Source organism: Myotis brandtii, unplaced genomic scaffold (assembly GCF_000412655.1).
Source record: "Myotis brandtii unplaced genomic scaffold, ASM41265v1 scaffold1028, whole genome shotgun sequence".
NCBI lineage: Eukaryota > Metazoa > Chordata > Mammalia > Chiroptera > Vespertilionidae > Myotis > Myotis brandtii.
The window spans coordinates 204,465-216,703 of record NW_005353448.1 but is presented as its reverse complement, the minus strand read 5'-3'; the positions used below and the strand labels follow the sequence as shown (position 1 = coordinate 216,703).

Sequence of the window (12,239 nt, the reverse complement as noted above, 5' to 3'; positions counted from 1 at the left end):
AACACTATCATAACCTGGGGGCACTTCTATAATCAAAGTTAGCATTTTTAATAACTTGTTTTCACTGTTTTCATTTCTATCTTTATGATATTCTTGAACAAAAATATTGAATATATATTCTTTCAGAATGATGGCTGAACACAATTTTTTTCAGCATTAGACTTAGAGCTGTTGAAATTTCTGCACAATTTTCATTTGACTTTGAAGTATAAAAATAAAGTCATCATGAGAACATTTGTTTTGTTAGCCTTTTGATATCAGAAAGAAAACAACAAATAAAAATAACAATGAGGCAGCCCAAGGGGATATTTTAATATTGCATTTAATTAAGATTTGTTCTAGTCATGTTTAGATTTTGAAATATTTATCTTATTTAATACATCCAGAGTTTAGTGAGACATGACCCAGAAGCAAGCTGTATACCATTTATGTTTTTTTCTTTCTTAATTATTACTTTTGATTTATTCGTTTGTGAGACCAGGTAAAATGATAGATTGATCAAGTACCTGTTGCTGGTTTTTCCTGCCACTTAGCCCATCCAGTATTAGTAAGACAGATGGAGTATTTGGGGGCCAAGATGAGGAGGATGTGCTTGGTAGCAGGACTGATATTCAGTAGTAGGTAATGAGGTGTTTGGGATCGTTGTTCTCATAAATAGTGACTTAGGCCAAAATACAACATTGGTGTAGTATAAAGTGTGCCAGTGAAAACATAAAATTTAGGATCATTAGTGGGAGTACCACCCAGATTTCACCCTGATTTTTTTTTCCTCCTTTGCATGTGCTCCTCAGGGGGAGAGCACCCAAGTAGGTGGATGGGTGAGCATGATAGTCACACCTCCTCTTTGTCCCTAAACCATCTGCAGTTGAGCTTACAGCTGATCTTGGAGAAATCGCTAATAAACTTGGTGCGAGACCTTTATTTTTCATGTCTTGAATAAGCAGGATTTGAACCCTCCTCTGCGCTTAGGTATTCCCGACGAGAAGGGTTGGCTTGGGCCCCTCCTGATGTGTGTTCGCCTGGCAGTGACTTGTGTACCCCATGCAGCCCAGTGTCAATAATCACATCTTTCCCTGGCAGAGGACCTGACCTGGCTGTTTGATAGATTTTCCAGTTTTTGGATACCTTGATTTACAATCAGGAAATAATTATAATAATTAAATTTACATATTTTATAGCAGTAGTTATTCAAGCAGTTTATTTGATCAGGTGCCAATTTTTCATCCAACCCTCAGATTGTATTCCAAAGCACGTGGAAATTCATAATTCATTATTTAACACTTTTATACTTTTAAGTTATGAAATGGTACGAACATACAGAAAGTTATAAAGACTAGTATGCTCTCTGCTTGTCTAATTTACCACATTTGCTTTCCATTTTATTTAAGACTAAGACACTGCTTATGCAGTGAATTTGCCCTGTGTTCTTTCCAATCGAATTCAGGTAACCACTGTCCTGAATTTGGCCCTTAAATCTTTTCCAGGTAGCATTTACTTTTAAACATTAGGGACAATTTTTGTTGGAGTAAAACTTGGGGAATTTTTACAACTTAATGATAATTATCAATATAAGAAAATATTTTTATAGATTAATCAACAAATTAAATATTATAGGAGAGTCTTCTACAAATTTGGCATTTGACTTAATTTTCCTAGGAATGACCTGTTTGGGATTATAGGGGATGTTTGTTAGCTTTGCTTTAAACATTTTTGAAGATAACCGTTCTCAACTTGGCCAAGTTTCAAAATATCCTTTCTCACCCTTTTGCAAAAAATAAAATAAAATTTCTCCGAATCCTTTAAAACAGCACACTTCCCAGAGATAGTGGATCCAGACCGATTTCTTAAAGATAATGTAAATGACATCTATTTTAACTAGTTTTCTTGGTTACTAGAGGCTTTGGCTCTAGTTTTGAGCTAACTTAAAGCGCAGTAGGGTGTAATATTTTTCTTCATTTTAAGGAATTTTAAGAAAAACTGGACATGTTTAATATTGGCCACAACTCTTTATTCTTTCCCCAAGCCTTTCAGCTCCCTGCTTTGAGACCCACTGCACAATTCCAGAGGGGCTGCCCCAGTGGGGAGCTGGGGGAGCCTGGGCAGAGGTGGGGGCCTGCAGTCCCTCCGAGCCATCTGCCTTGGTGGAGTATGTTACTTCTCCTGCTCGTGCCCTCCTGAGTCAGGTGGCTGGTGCACAAACCCGTTCAAGGAGACCTTAGCCTGGAGAGAGATAAGGGGTTTGGTGGCATTGCTGGCACCTGCCTTCTCTTTCTTTGTAATTTGATGATGGTTCATTCCGTTATTGCTTAACTACTGCACAACCTCCCGGGGTGTCTTCTCCCTCCCTCTTTACATGAAGATGTTGGGATGTGAATGCACATTTCTTCGTCAGGGAATATCAGGGGATATTTACCAGCCTATCTTACCAGCTCAGAAAGAGGAAGTTATTACAGTCAGATTCTAGCAGTGCCTTTTAACCAAATCTGAGATGCCTTTTTCCTGTGGCTAACTGCGTCTTTCTTCAGATCTAAGGGCTTTAAAATGCATTGCATTCAGGCACCTGTGTTCTAAGTAGAACTGCCTTTAAAAATGTAATTGAAGGATTTTCACTTTTGTGGAGTCGTCAGCAGGGTTGATATTGATCCGTGCTTTCGGGGGGCCCAGGGCAGCAGAAGGGGAGACTGCAGCGGGCCGGTAAGCCCTCCGAGCCTTCTGTCTAATTTGGCAGAAAAACACAGAATGTAGGACAACAAAAGAAGGCTCCTTTTTCCATAAAAATTCTTCCTCCCACCCACCCTCTTCCCCAAAAAGGGGACTTAATTTTTCAGCTGCACGCAGTGATTTGGTGCTCACTCTTGCATTGAAACAGTTGCTGTCTGAACAGGCAGGAAACAGTTTTCTTTTAATTGCTGAAATCATTCGGAAGTGCTTCGTGCCCTGCTTCTATGCAGCAGATGCTGTGCATTAATTGGCCTGCGTAGAAATGACCCAGGGTTCCTTGCAGCGGGCCCAATTTTAGGCAGAGGGTTTAAATAGCTTATTTATTATTTTGTATAATCTGGCGTACATTATGTGCTCCTGCATGTGTCGTATTTCATGGTCTGCAGTTTCTAATGTCATGTGGGTTTCAAAACCTGTGTTTCTCTGGTAATGTACTAGCAGCAGGTAAGCTCAAAATACCATCCATCAGGAGCTAATTTTTTATCCAGATACTCCAATGACTGATGAACCTGTCTTTTGTATGAATGTTTAGCACAGTAGAAAGCCATATGCCACTGGCACAGTTTCCTATGCATTCTTTACAGTTGCTAGAGAGTGGGCTTGCAGGGGAAAACCCCTCCACCGTTTCTGACCTCGTGCCTATATTTAAAGGATAACACTTTTAACATCGGCCCTGGTTCTGGACCACAAAAGAGGGGAGGGGCCGTCTTAAAGGAAATCCGACCCTGGGCATAATCATTTTCTTTATCAGAAATGTGACGGCACACTCCTAATAGGGAACCTTGTTTTGTTGCTCCCCGTCTGTTCTAAACAGACCTCAGCCCATTAGAAGGGCCTCCCTCGTGTGGGAAGACCACAGCTGTTACTGTAAACCTCATCCCGTCACTGTATCGCCCCCATTTTGTGGCTCTGAAGGATGAAATTGAGAAATGGAATACTGTGCAGTCATCCTTCACATCTCCAATTTTAGGCCTTTGCCATCATTTTCATGCCTTTATTCCAAATCAAATAACATTAGTGAGCTACACCACCTTGTGATGAATATCTGGTATTGAGCACAGCTTTCAAGTCTGTACTTTTGGGGGCTTCCTTTTATGTTTGGTGCAGGCCTTTCACCCTTTCTCTTCCCTTCCTCTTCCTGCACTTCTTTTGAGCTTTCTTCCTGCACTTGCAGTCTGAATAACACAAGTTGCCGAGCGTGTCCCAGTCTTAACATGTTTTCCAAGAGCGACATGTGCAGCAGAAGGTTGTGTGTCTTTTAATCTTTGGGGAAGAAGTGAAAGGAACTTGGTAGAAGGCTATTGGGAGCTTTAATTGAAGATAAAAGTCTCTGGGGAAAGAGTCCTCTGAAAATAAATGGAACTTGATAGATTTCCATATCATTTATAACTTCCCTTAATTACACTTGGAAGACTTGCCAGTAAAACTGGAAAATTGGCAGCCTATATCCATTAGAGTCATTTTGCCGACCATGGCAAGCAGCTGGCTTTACTGGATTTTATTTCCCATCACTCACAATTAATCATCAGCTGGAGATGTCTGAAGCTCTTCAGCACAGAGCAGGCCGGCGACATCCAGGGCTCCTGAACGGGCTGAAATCTGCCCAGTACATGGGCTGAGTCCTCTCTCCAGCTCACTCACTCATGTTGGAGCAAGGCCGGCTCCTGCCTAATGAGTGCGCTCCGATAATCGGATGCGAATGTGAACCTTGACCCCATGTCAAAGGAGAGGACGCAATAAGCCGGGTGAAAGATATAAGATTCAGGCCTCCAGACTTTACAGCAATTAGACAGGGAGCGGAGAAGTACATCAGGCTGACGAGGTTGATCAAAAAGACTTGCGGGGCTTGTGACCGTTTTGTAAGCCCAACGCTGGAGACATCCTGTCATAATCATTAAGTCTTTATCAGATGATTCACAAAAGTGTTAGAGAAGTGTGCGCACACAGCCCCTTCAGGAGCCGGGCCCTCACATGTGAGCTGTGGGGTGGAAACTGACTTTACGCGGCCCCTGTGCTCATGCAATTAATGCCCGGCGTCCCGAGCAGCAGGGAAGTCCACAAGGTACACCAGCCTTCCCGAGTAATGGGGGGCGGGCGGGGGCGGGGGCACCTCTGCACGAGGAGGCTTCCAGGTTGCTGCGGTGAGCGGCCTGGGCACGCCCTCTCGGCGTTGTTGGACTGGAACCCCTGCTTACAGCCCCGTCTGCATTCTTTGCTATGTGGTTTGTACCATGTTTCTTACCCAACTTGGATTTTTGAGGAATGAAATAATGAATTGAGATCAAGTTCACATGTGCAGGTATAAAGTGATTCTATTCACCGAAACATATCTCACTATTCTGAGGGGTGAAGAAACAGCTTCCACGAGTTCTTTCTTTTTTCGGGACAAATGAGTGAACACAGACTACACAGCAGATTAAGTGAACAGAGAGAGAGATGAATTACTTAAATTTCTATCTACAGCTCAGTAATATAGGTGGAGACCAGCAGACACTAGGGCAGCGGTTCTCAACCTGTGGGTCGCGACCCCTTTGGGGGTCGAACGACCCTTTCACAGGGGTCACCTAAATACATCCTGCATATCAGATATTTACATTAAGATTCATAACAGTAGCAAAATTACAGTTATGAAGTAGCAACGAAAATAATTTTATGATTGGGGGTCACCACAACATGAGGAACTGTATTAAAGGGTCGCGGCATTAGGAAGGTTGAGAACCACTGCACTAGGGAGAGAAACCGGCAAGGAAGAGGAAGCTGTGGGGTTGAATTTTGTCGGCCAGGACAGCGCTGGCTGTGGGAGGGCAGAAGGCAGTCGCGGCAGAGTCGGCGCTCTCTGTGAAGTCCTGTTAATCAAATTGCCAGAGCCAGACAATCAGAGCGAAGGGGGTGTTGCAGATTTGGGACTTTCCCACCTGTCCTGATTACCTCTGGCTACATCAGAGGTTTTGTTCTTCTGGTAAACAGTTGGGGGCCTACCACTTGTAGCTACTTGTACACATCACCCGTGCTGCAAGCATCAGGGCCAGCGCAGAAAGACTGTTAGTGGGCCCCCTAGATTTTCTGTCTCCACTGCCCCAGGCTCCAGCAGGCCCTGATCTAACCTTAGTGTGGCTGGGGTGGGGCTGTGGCCCCTGCCCAGCTGTCCTTCCACAAGTTTCCTAGGGCACTGTTGTCAGATTGGCCTAGGCTGGCCTACCCTTGGGGTAACTTTTGGAAATCTGGTTCGTTTCTTTTTCATATTTGCATTAACTGTGAATTCACTTACTTGAAGTTCTCTAAGAAGCAGTGAGGGGCACTCTTCCAGCAGATGCCAAGCAGTGGGCTGAGCCACTGCAGAGGAGCAAGGCTGTGTCTGCCTAAGAGAAGCCCACGGGGCCCGGGATGGGGAGAAGGGGGTTCTGATGGGGAGAAGGGGGTTCTGAGCAAGCCAGTCGAGGAAGCCTGGCTGGGGGGGCCGGGGGGGCGGCAGGCTCCATGGAGTGTGGGCACTCGTCCATCTGTGGAGGAAAGAGCTACCGGAGCCCCAAGGGGGAGAGCTGACTGCTAATTTTTGGACGGAATTCCCATTGTTGAATTTCAGATCCATTTCCCAAAAGCCCCCTGAGCCTGTTGGAATGCCCAGCGCTTGGGCTGGAGTGCTGTTTCCTGAGGTCAGCTCTGACGCTCGGCCTCGGTCTCAGAAGCCTGGGTCTGGGTCCACCAGGGCTCTCTGTGTGGAGCCAAATGGCAGGGGAACTTGCCCTTCCCCCATCTTGCCTGATCCCAAGGCTCTGAAATGACAACTTGAGGGGTAGCTGTTGACACCCTGCCTGGGCATCCGCCTTGTCTTTGAGTTGCCCTCACTGCTCTTCCTCTGCGTTTTGAAGAACAGTAAGTTTGAAAGAACAGCCCTCTCGAGTGGGTTCTTCCTCTCCCTGGAATGCAGATGCCAGGTGAAAATGCATCAAAAAAGGCAGCGAGCACAGTGCTTCATGCCCAGCTCTGCAGCACAGTCTCTCCTCCGTGCCAGCACCGAAGCTTGGCATCCCCTCTCTTCCTACGTTTCTGTGCCAGGAAAAAGCAGCCCACCACCTGATCGCGGAGGAGAGGAATGCGTGCACAGGGCTCAGGCAGCGCCGCCTGCCAGCAAGACAGCTTGTGCCCCACGGGGGGCCGGACGGGGTTTGGAGATCATCTGGGGATTTCAGGAAAGAACATTCTCCAGGCACTTCTGCGACGCTGGGCAAGCACCGCTGCAGTGGTGTGAGAGCCCAGGAGCCCCCCACCAGATGCCCACCAGCCCCCACATAGCCGGTTGCCCTAGGAAATTGGACTCTCCCATTTCAAAGACTGGGAGGCTGTTTTTCACAAAGATAGGAGAAAACCCAGCCCCGCCCTTGGTGCTTACCCATCGAGGGCAGAGAAAAAACACAGAATGGCTCTTAGTTACAGCTGAGTCCTGAGGGGAAGACCCAGGTTAAACCCAGGGAGTTTATACCCAGCTCGGCCTGGATTTCCCGCAAAACAGCAGGCAGACTTCACCACACCAAGCGTGAGCCCTGGAGCCCAAGCCAGTGCGAGCTCCTGGTGTCCTGGCAAGGAATGGGCACAGCTCTAGACACCATTCCCTGCCCTGTGCGGTTGGGGACCGTGGTCCCCGGGGCCTGGATGTTTGGCTGATGTCCCCAGCTCCCCAGGTCTGTAGAGAGAAACTCCATTTTTTGATACCAGCTTTACTGAGGTAAAATTCACATATAATTCATTCCTTTAAAAGTATGCACTTGAGTGGTTTTGGTTTATTCACCGAGTTGTGTAGCCATCACCACAGTCAATCCGAGAACATTTTCACCCGCCTCCCAAAGGAAGCTGTGTACCCTTCCGTCAGCAGCCATTCCCCTTTCCCTCAGCCTCTGGGACCACAAATCTTTCTCTCTGTAGATTTACCAATTCATTGCGTGTGAGTGGGAAGCATGCCTGTTTGCCATATCTCTGGTTCCTAGGCATGGCCTTTCTCTGCTGTCCCCCAAAGAGGGATTTGGGATTTGAAGTATTTATCAGAGGTTGTTGCTACGGTTTGGATAAAATTTTAGCACGTTGGACGAAGAATTTCTTAATGGCTTCCCTCTTGAACACTGCTGCTAAAACTTCTGTCCATTTTTATTCATTTTCCAGGTATCGGAAGGTCAGGAAATATGTGTGATCGAAGCCATGAAAATGCAGAACAGTATGACAGCTGGGAAAACTGGCAAGGTATGTCCCCAAGTTCCTGCCAGCTCATGTCAGCTCTGTGACAGGAAGCAGTACTTCCACCTTTGAATCTTGGACGATTAGGCCTGAAAGGGACCACAGGCGCGATCTCTTCCCACGCATCCCTCCCGCAGATGAGGGACCTTAGACCGGAGCTCTTTCCTCCCTGGGTCGGTGTGTCCTGGCCTTGTGGAGAGCAGGCCTTCCGAGAGCGTCTGTATAGTGTTCAGATAGTCAAGGAACAATTGTTCTTCACCTTAATGTCTTTCAAATTAAGGGGTCTTTAATTTTTAATGTTTACATCTGTCTTGGAGGCAGTTAGTTATCTGAGACTTAGGCGACACAGCAGGAAATGGTTTTAGAGATTGCAAAAATTAATGTAACTCTTCAAGATAATTTCTCCACAAAGAGAACAATTCAATTTTAGATCAAGAGGAGCTGAAAGCCCCATGTACACATGTGGGACGTAATGATTTAGGGAGAGAAAGGAGATGATGTATTAGTACTGAAATTTATTAAGAGTAAAAACTTCTTAAATGTATTTTCTCCTTGAAGAAAATAGAAAAGGCCTTTAAAGCAATAACTTCATTATCCTTTCTGTGACTATAAAGACACCATTTGTAGCAGAATGATCCTTTTCTGAAGGACAGTTTGGGCAGAGGTCTGGAGCGAGGCGGGGCAGGAGTGTGGCCACACCTGGACAGTGAGGCTGGACCTGGGGACCATGGTGCCCTGGCAGACAGGTGCTGTCAGCTCACAGTGAAATCTGCATCAGGGAGACACAGCTTCCATTTGTCACCCAAAGAGAAATGAACTGATACTCAGAGAACGTGCTGAGGACCCCAGTCCATCCCGACGGGAGGGCGAGGCCAGGCTGGAGGGGGCTGCATACAGCTGTCCCATCTCCATGGGTTTGAAAGAGAAGAAAGGCATGATTTGTGGGTTTTTTAAGGAATCCTGCTTTCTACATGATTACTTAAAATATATATATATATATATCGACTTCAGAGAGGGAGAGGGGAGAGATAGAAACATCAATGATGAAAGAGAATCATTGATTGGCCGCCTCCTCCTGCACACCCCATACTGGGGATTGAGCCCGAAACCTGGGCATGTGCCCTTGACGGGAATTGAGCCTGGGACCCTTCAGTCACCAGGCCAATGCTCTATCCACTGAGCTAGACCAGCTAAGGCTACATGATTTTTATAAGGTGAACAAGAAAATATTGGTTTCTGCTCTTGTGAAACTGTTACGTTTGTTCCTTGAGATTAACACTGACACTGCATTAGCACCATGAGATTTCCATCTGTGACGAGAACCTGCCCTCATTTGGGGGGAAGCAGAATATGTCAGATGCATGTCAAGGGCCTGTATTGATGGACTGAGGTACTAACGCAGAAATGAACTTGGTCACAGCTCCCTGAAGGAGCAAGGGCTCGTGTCTGTCAGTGTGTTTTACGTCCTCGTGGCCTGGGCGTCATGGTGAAGGCTCGGCTGCTCCCTGGTCAGCAGCCCAGAGCTGCTTTCAGGGTGTCAGTGGGCTCTGGGCGAATTTGTCTGTGGCCTGACCCCTATTAGCTGCGTCCTGCTCATCCCGTTTCCCTCCATCCCACAGCAGGGCACCAGGATTGGCCAGAGCCCCAGCCCAGAGGACCAGGCCCTGGGGAGCCGAGGGGCTGGTGGTTCCTACCTGGGGGCCATTTTTCCTCCCAGAGAAAAGGTTCACAAAAAAGCAAGTTCTTGACTCTAGTAATCGCAGCCTCATGAAAAATACTGCCTATATAAACACCGGAGGTTTCAGATCATAAAAGCAGCCACTTCAGTGCAAATAGCACCTGTTGAGCAAGGTCTTTGAAGTAGTCATTGCACAGGTTCAGGTCGGCCTGAAAGAGCCTGGGCTACAGGTCAGGGGAAGAAGGCCCTTCTCGCCCACTGCACGGAGCCTGCTGTCGCTGGCACTGTTCCTGCGTGCCACCCGTTAGTTCCAACCCTTTGTTCATTTTCTCACCCAAGGAAGAAACTCCCAAGAAGTCAAACCACTATCTCTTGCCCAGTTCAACCCCTTATCCTCTTTTTTGAAATCTGAACACAACTTGGGAAAGGAAACCTGATTAAAATTGGGAGAAATGAGAATGAAAGGGCACACGAGCAACATCGAGGGAGCTCAGTGCTTGTTCCATATCACACCTCCAAGTGCTGTCAGTGCAGCCCACGACTTCTGAGAGTTGCATTGCCCTTCAGAAGGAAGTTTCTGATCAGGCTATGTATGGAGTTTCTCCTGTGAATTAGTACCTGTTTGGACTCTTGTATAATTGTCTTTTGTTTTGGGCTTGTTGCTGTTGTTATACTAAACTAAGTATACCATTAACTCTCAGAGAACATTTCTGCAACCTGAAACAGGAGATTGTGGAGGACTGGTGTTGAGAGCTTATCCAGGCTCAACACTAGTGGCTCTTAGGGTGCTGCCTAGACCCCTGTGTGCACCCAGGGCAAGGGCCAGCCAGCAGAAATTGCCTTGCACCAGCGACTTAAGGACAAGGACAGGAGCACCAGGGGAGGGGAAGGCGGTGAGTCACAGCCCTGCACGAGGCTGTCCCTCAGCACCAGGTCCCTTCTGACTGTGTGAGCCCAGAGTCCTACCTGTGCTCCCAGCCTATCAGGCCGTGTCTCCACTTCCAGAAACGATGACGACATTGCTCCCTCCTGATCTAGTTAATCATTCTTACCCCCCTCTTTTTTTTTTTTATTCAAGGTGAAATCGGTGCATTGTAAAGCTGGGGACACGGTTGGAGAAGGAGATCTGCTCGTGGAACTGCAATGAAGTATTTATAGCCTTTCAGCCGTTGCCCAATTTAATTAGCCATTTGTATTATTATTCTTTCACTCAATTTATCCAAGCATTTTGCAGCAGATTTTACATGGTCATATTTATTCCACATATAGTCAAAACCAACATTCTGCCAAAAAATCACCAATGGAAATTTTTACTGATATAAATACTTGTACATATGATTTGTACTTCTGCTATGAGATTTCCTAGTGTCAAAGTTAAATCAATAAAATTGAGCGCTTGTCTAAATATTAGTTTGCCCTTTTTTTGAATGAAGACAATGTACATAAGAGGCCACGGTCTGTGCCCGTGGACTTTAAATACTAGCATTTCATTGTGATCCTTTAAAATATTTATATAAATCCCAGCTCTGTCTTCAGTTTTAGTAAATTAGCATTTGCCACCCTATAATCCGAATGCCTGCTCATCCTGGTTGAGGACTCCTGTTTGTGGTTATTCGTAACTCCCTCAGCCCATACAGCACAGATGACGATCATGGACATCCCCCTGCGGGGCTCTAATGGGTAAGTACTGGATCTGCTGGATCCCTGGACGTCACCTTAAGGAGAGATGACTCACAGGGCCCCTCTTCCCCCCAGGCCCCCCTCACCCCAACTGCAGTGGGTGGGGCTGCCACAAGCTCATCAGCTGATACCCATCCTTGCCTTCTTGTGTCTTTGTGAAGCAAGTTTCCAATTAGGAAAAAGGGGCTAAAAATAATGATCATGTTTTTGTGCCAGATGCAGTTAGTGATCACAGTCTACCATTAAGTTGAAGAGTAAGTGAGCTCTCCCAGAGGAGACGAGGTTTCTGAGATCAGCAGCTGCATTTTCATTCGGTTCTGAAGTTCTTGGAATACATTTCACACTTTGCTGGTAAGCAAGTAGAGGCAGTCGCGCACTGATCTGAGTCTACGCTGACAGATCACGAGGTGGAGGTGGGTAGTAATTGCTACTTCGTGCCTCACTAAAATTATTTTAAGTGCTGTTTGTATTTGGAAGCTAAGCTTTCTGTCAGGCCTGAAGAACAAATTGCTAATGTGTTGGTTCTTCTCCAAAGGCCCACCCCCAAATGCGCTCCCTCAGAAGCAGGGACAGTGCTTGCCGCTGGGCACTGGGCTTGGGGGAGCTTCTATCTGAAATCGGGGTGTTCAGCTGTGTCTGCCAGCAAGTGGGTGCTCATTATTTTGCTAGATTAGAATAAAAAGAATCTTCTACCAAGTAAGGGCCAAGAAAAGGGCCAAAAATGACACCAATACTTTTATATTTGATTTTCTAAAACATTTAATTTTAAATGATCGTCTTTAATAGTCTCTTTAATAAGCTTGATCTGAAAATTGTGAAGAAAAATGTTGTATGTCCTCCAAAACTACTCTAAAATGCAGCATGCTTTTCTTGAGTTTCTTTTATTATTTATTACACTGAGACATCCAAGATCAGCTTAGGATTTTTTTTTTTT

General features: G+C 46.1%; 1 protein-coding gene across 2 annotated transcripts in view; it reads left to right on the top strand.

Annotated features, from left to right (window-relative positions):
* Positions 1-11,030, top strand: part of PCCA (propionyl CoA carboxylase, alpha polypeptide) — a 335,923-nt gene extending 324,893 nt beyond the window's left edge. For both annotated transcript variants that reach the window (XM_005856400.2, XM_014536081.1), the window contains 2 exons: positions 7,876-7,953; positions 10,704-11,030. In XM_005856400.2, coding sequence (XP_005856462.1) covers positions 7,876-7,953; positions 10,704-10,772 — 147 coding nt within the window. In that variant the 3' untranslated portion in view covers positions 10,773-11,030. The remainder of the gene's footprint in view (positions 1-7,875; positions 7,954-10,703) is intronic.
* Positions 11,031-12,239: the final 1,209 nt, after the last annotated feature.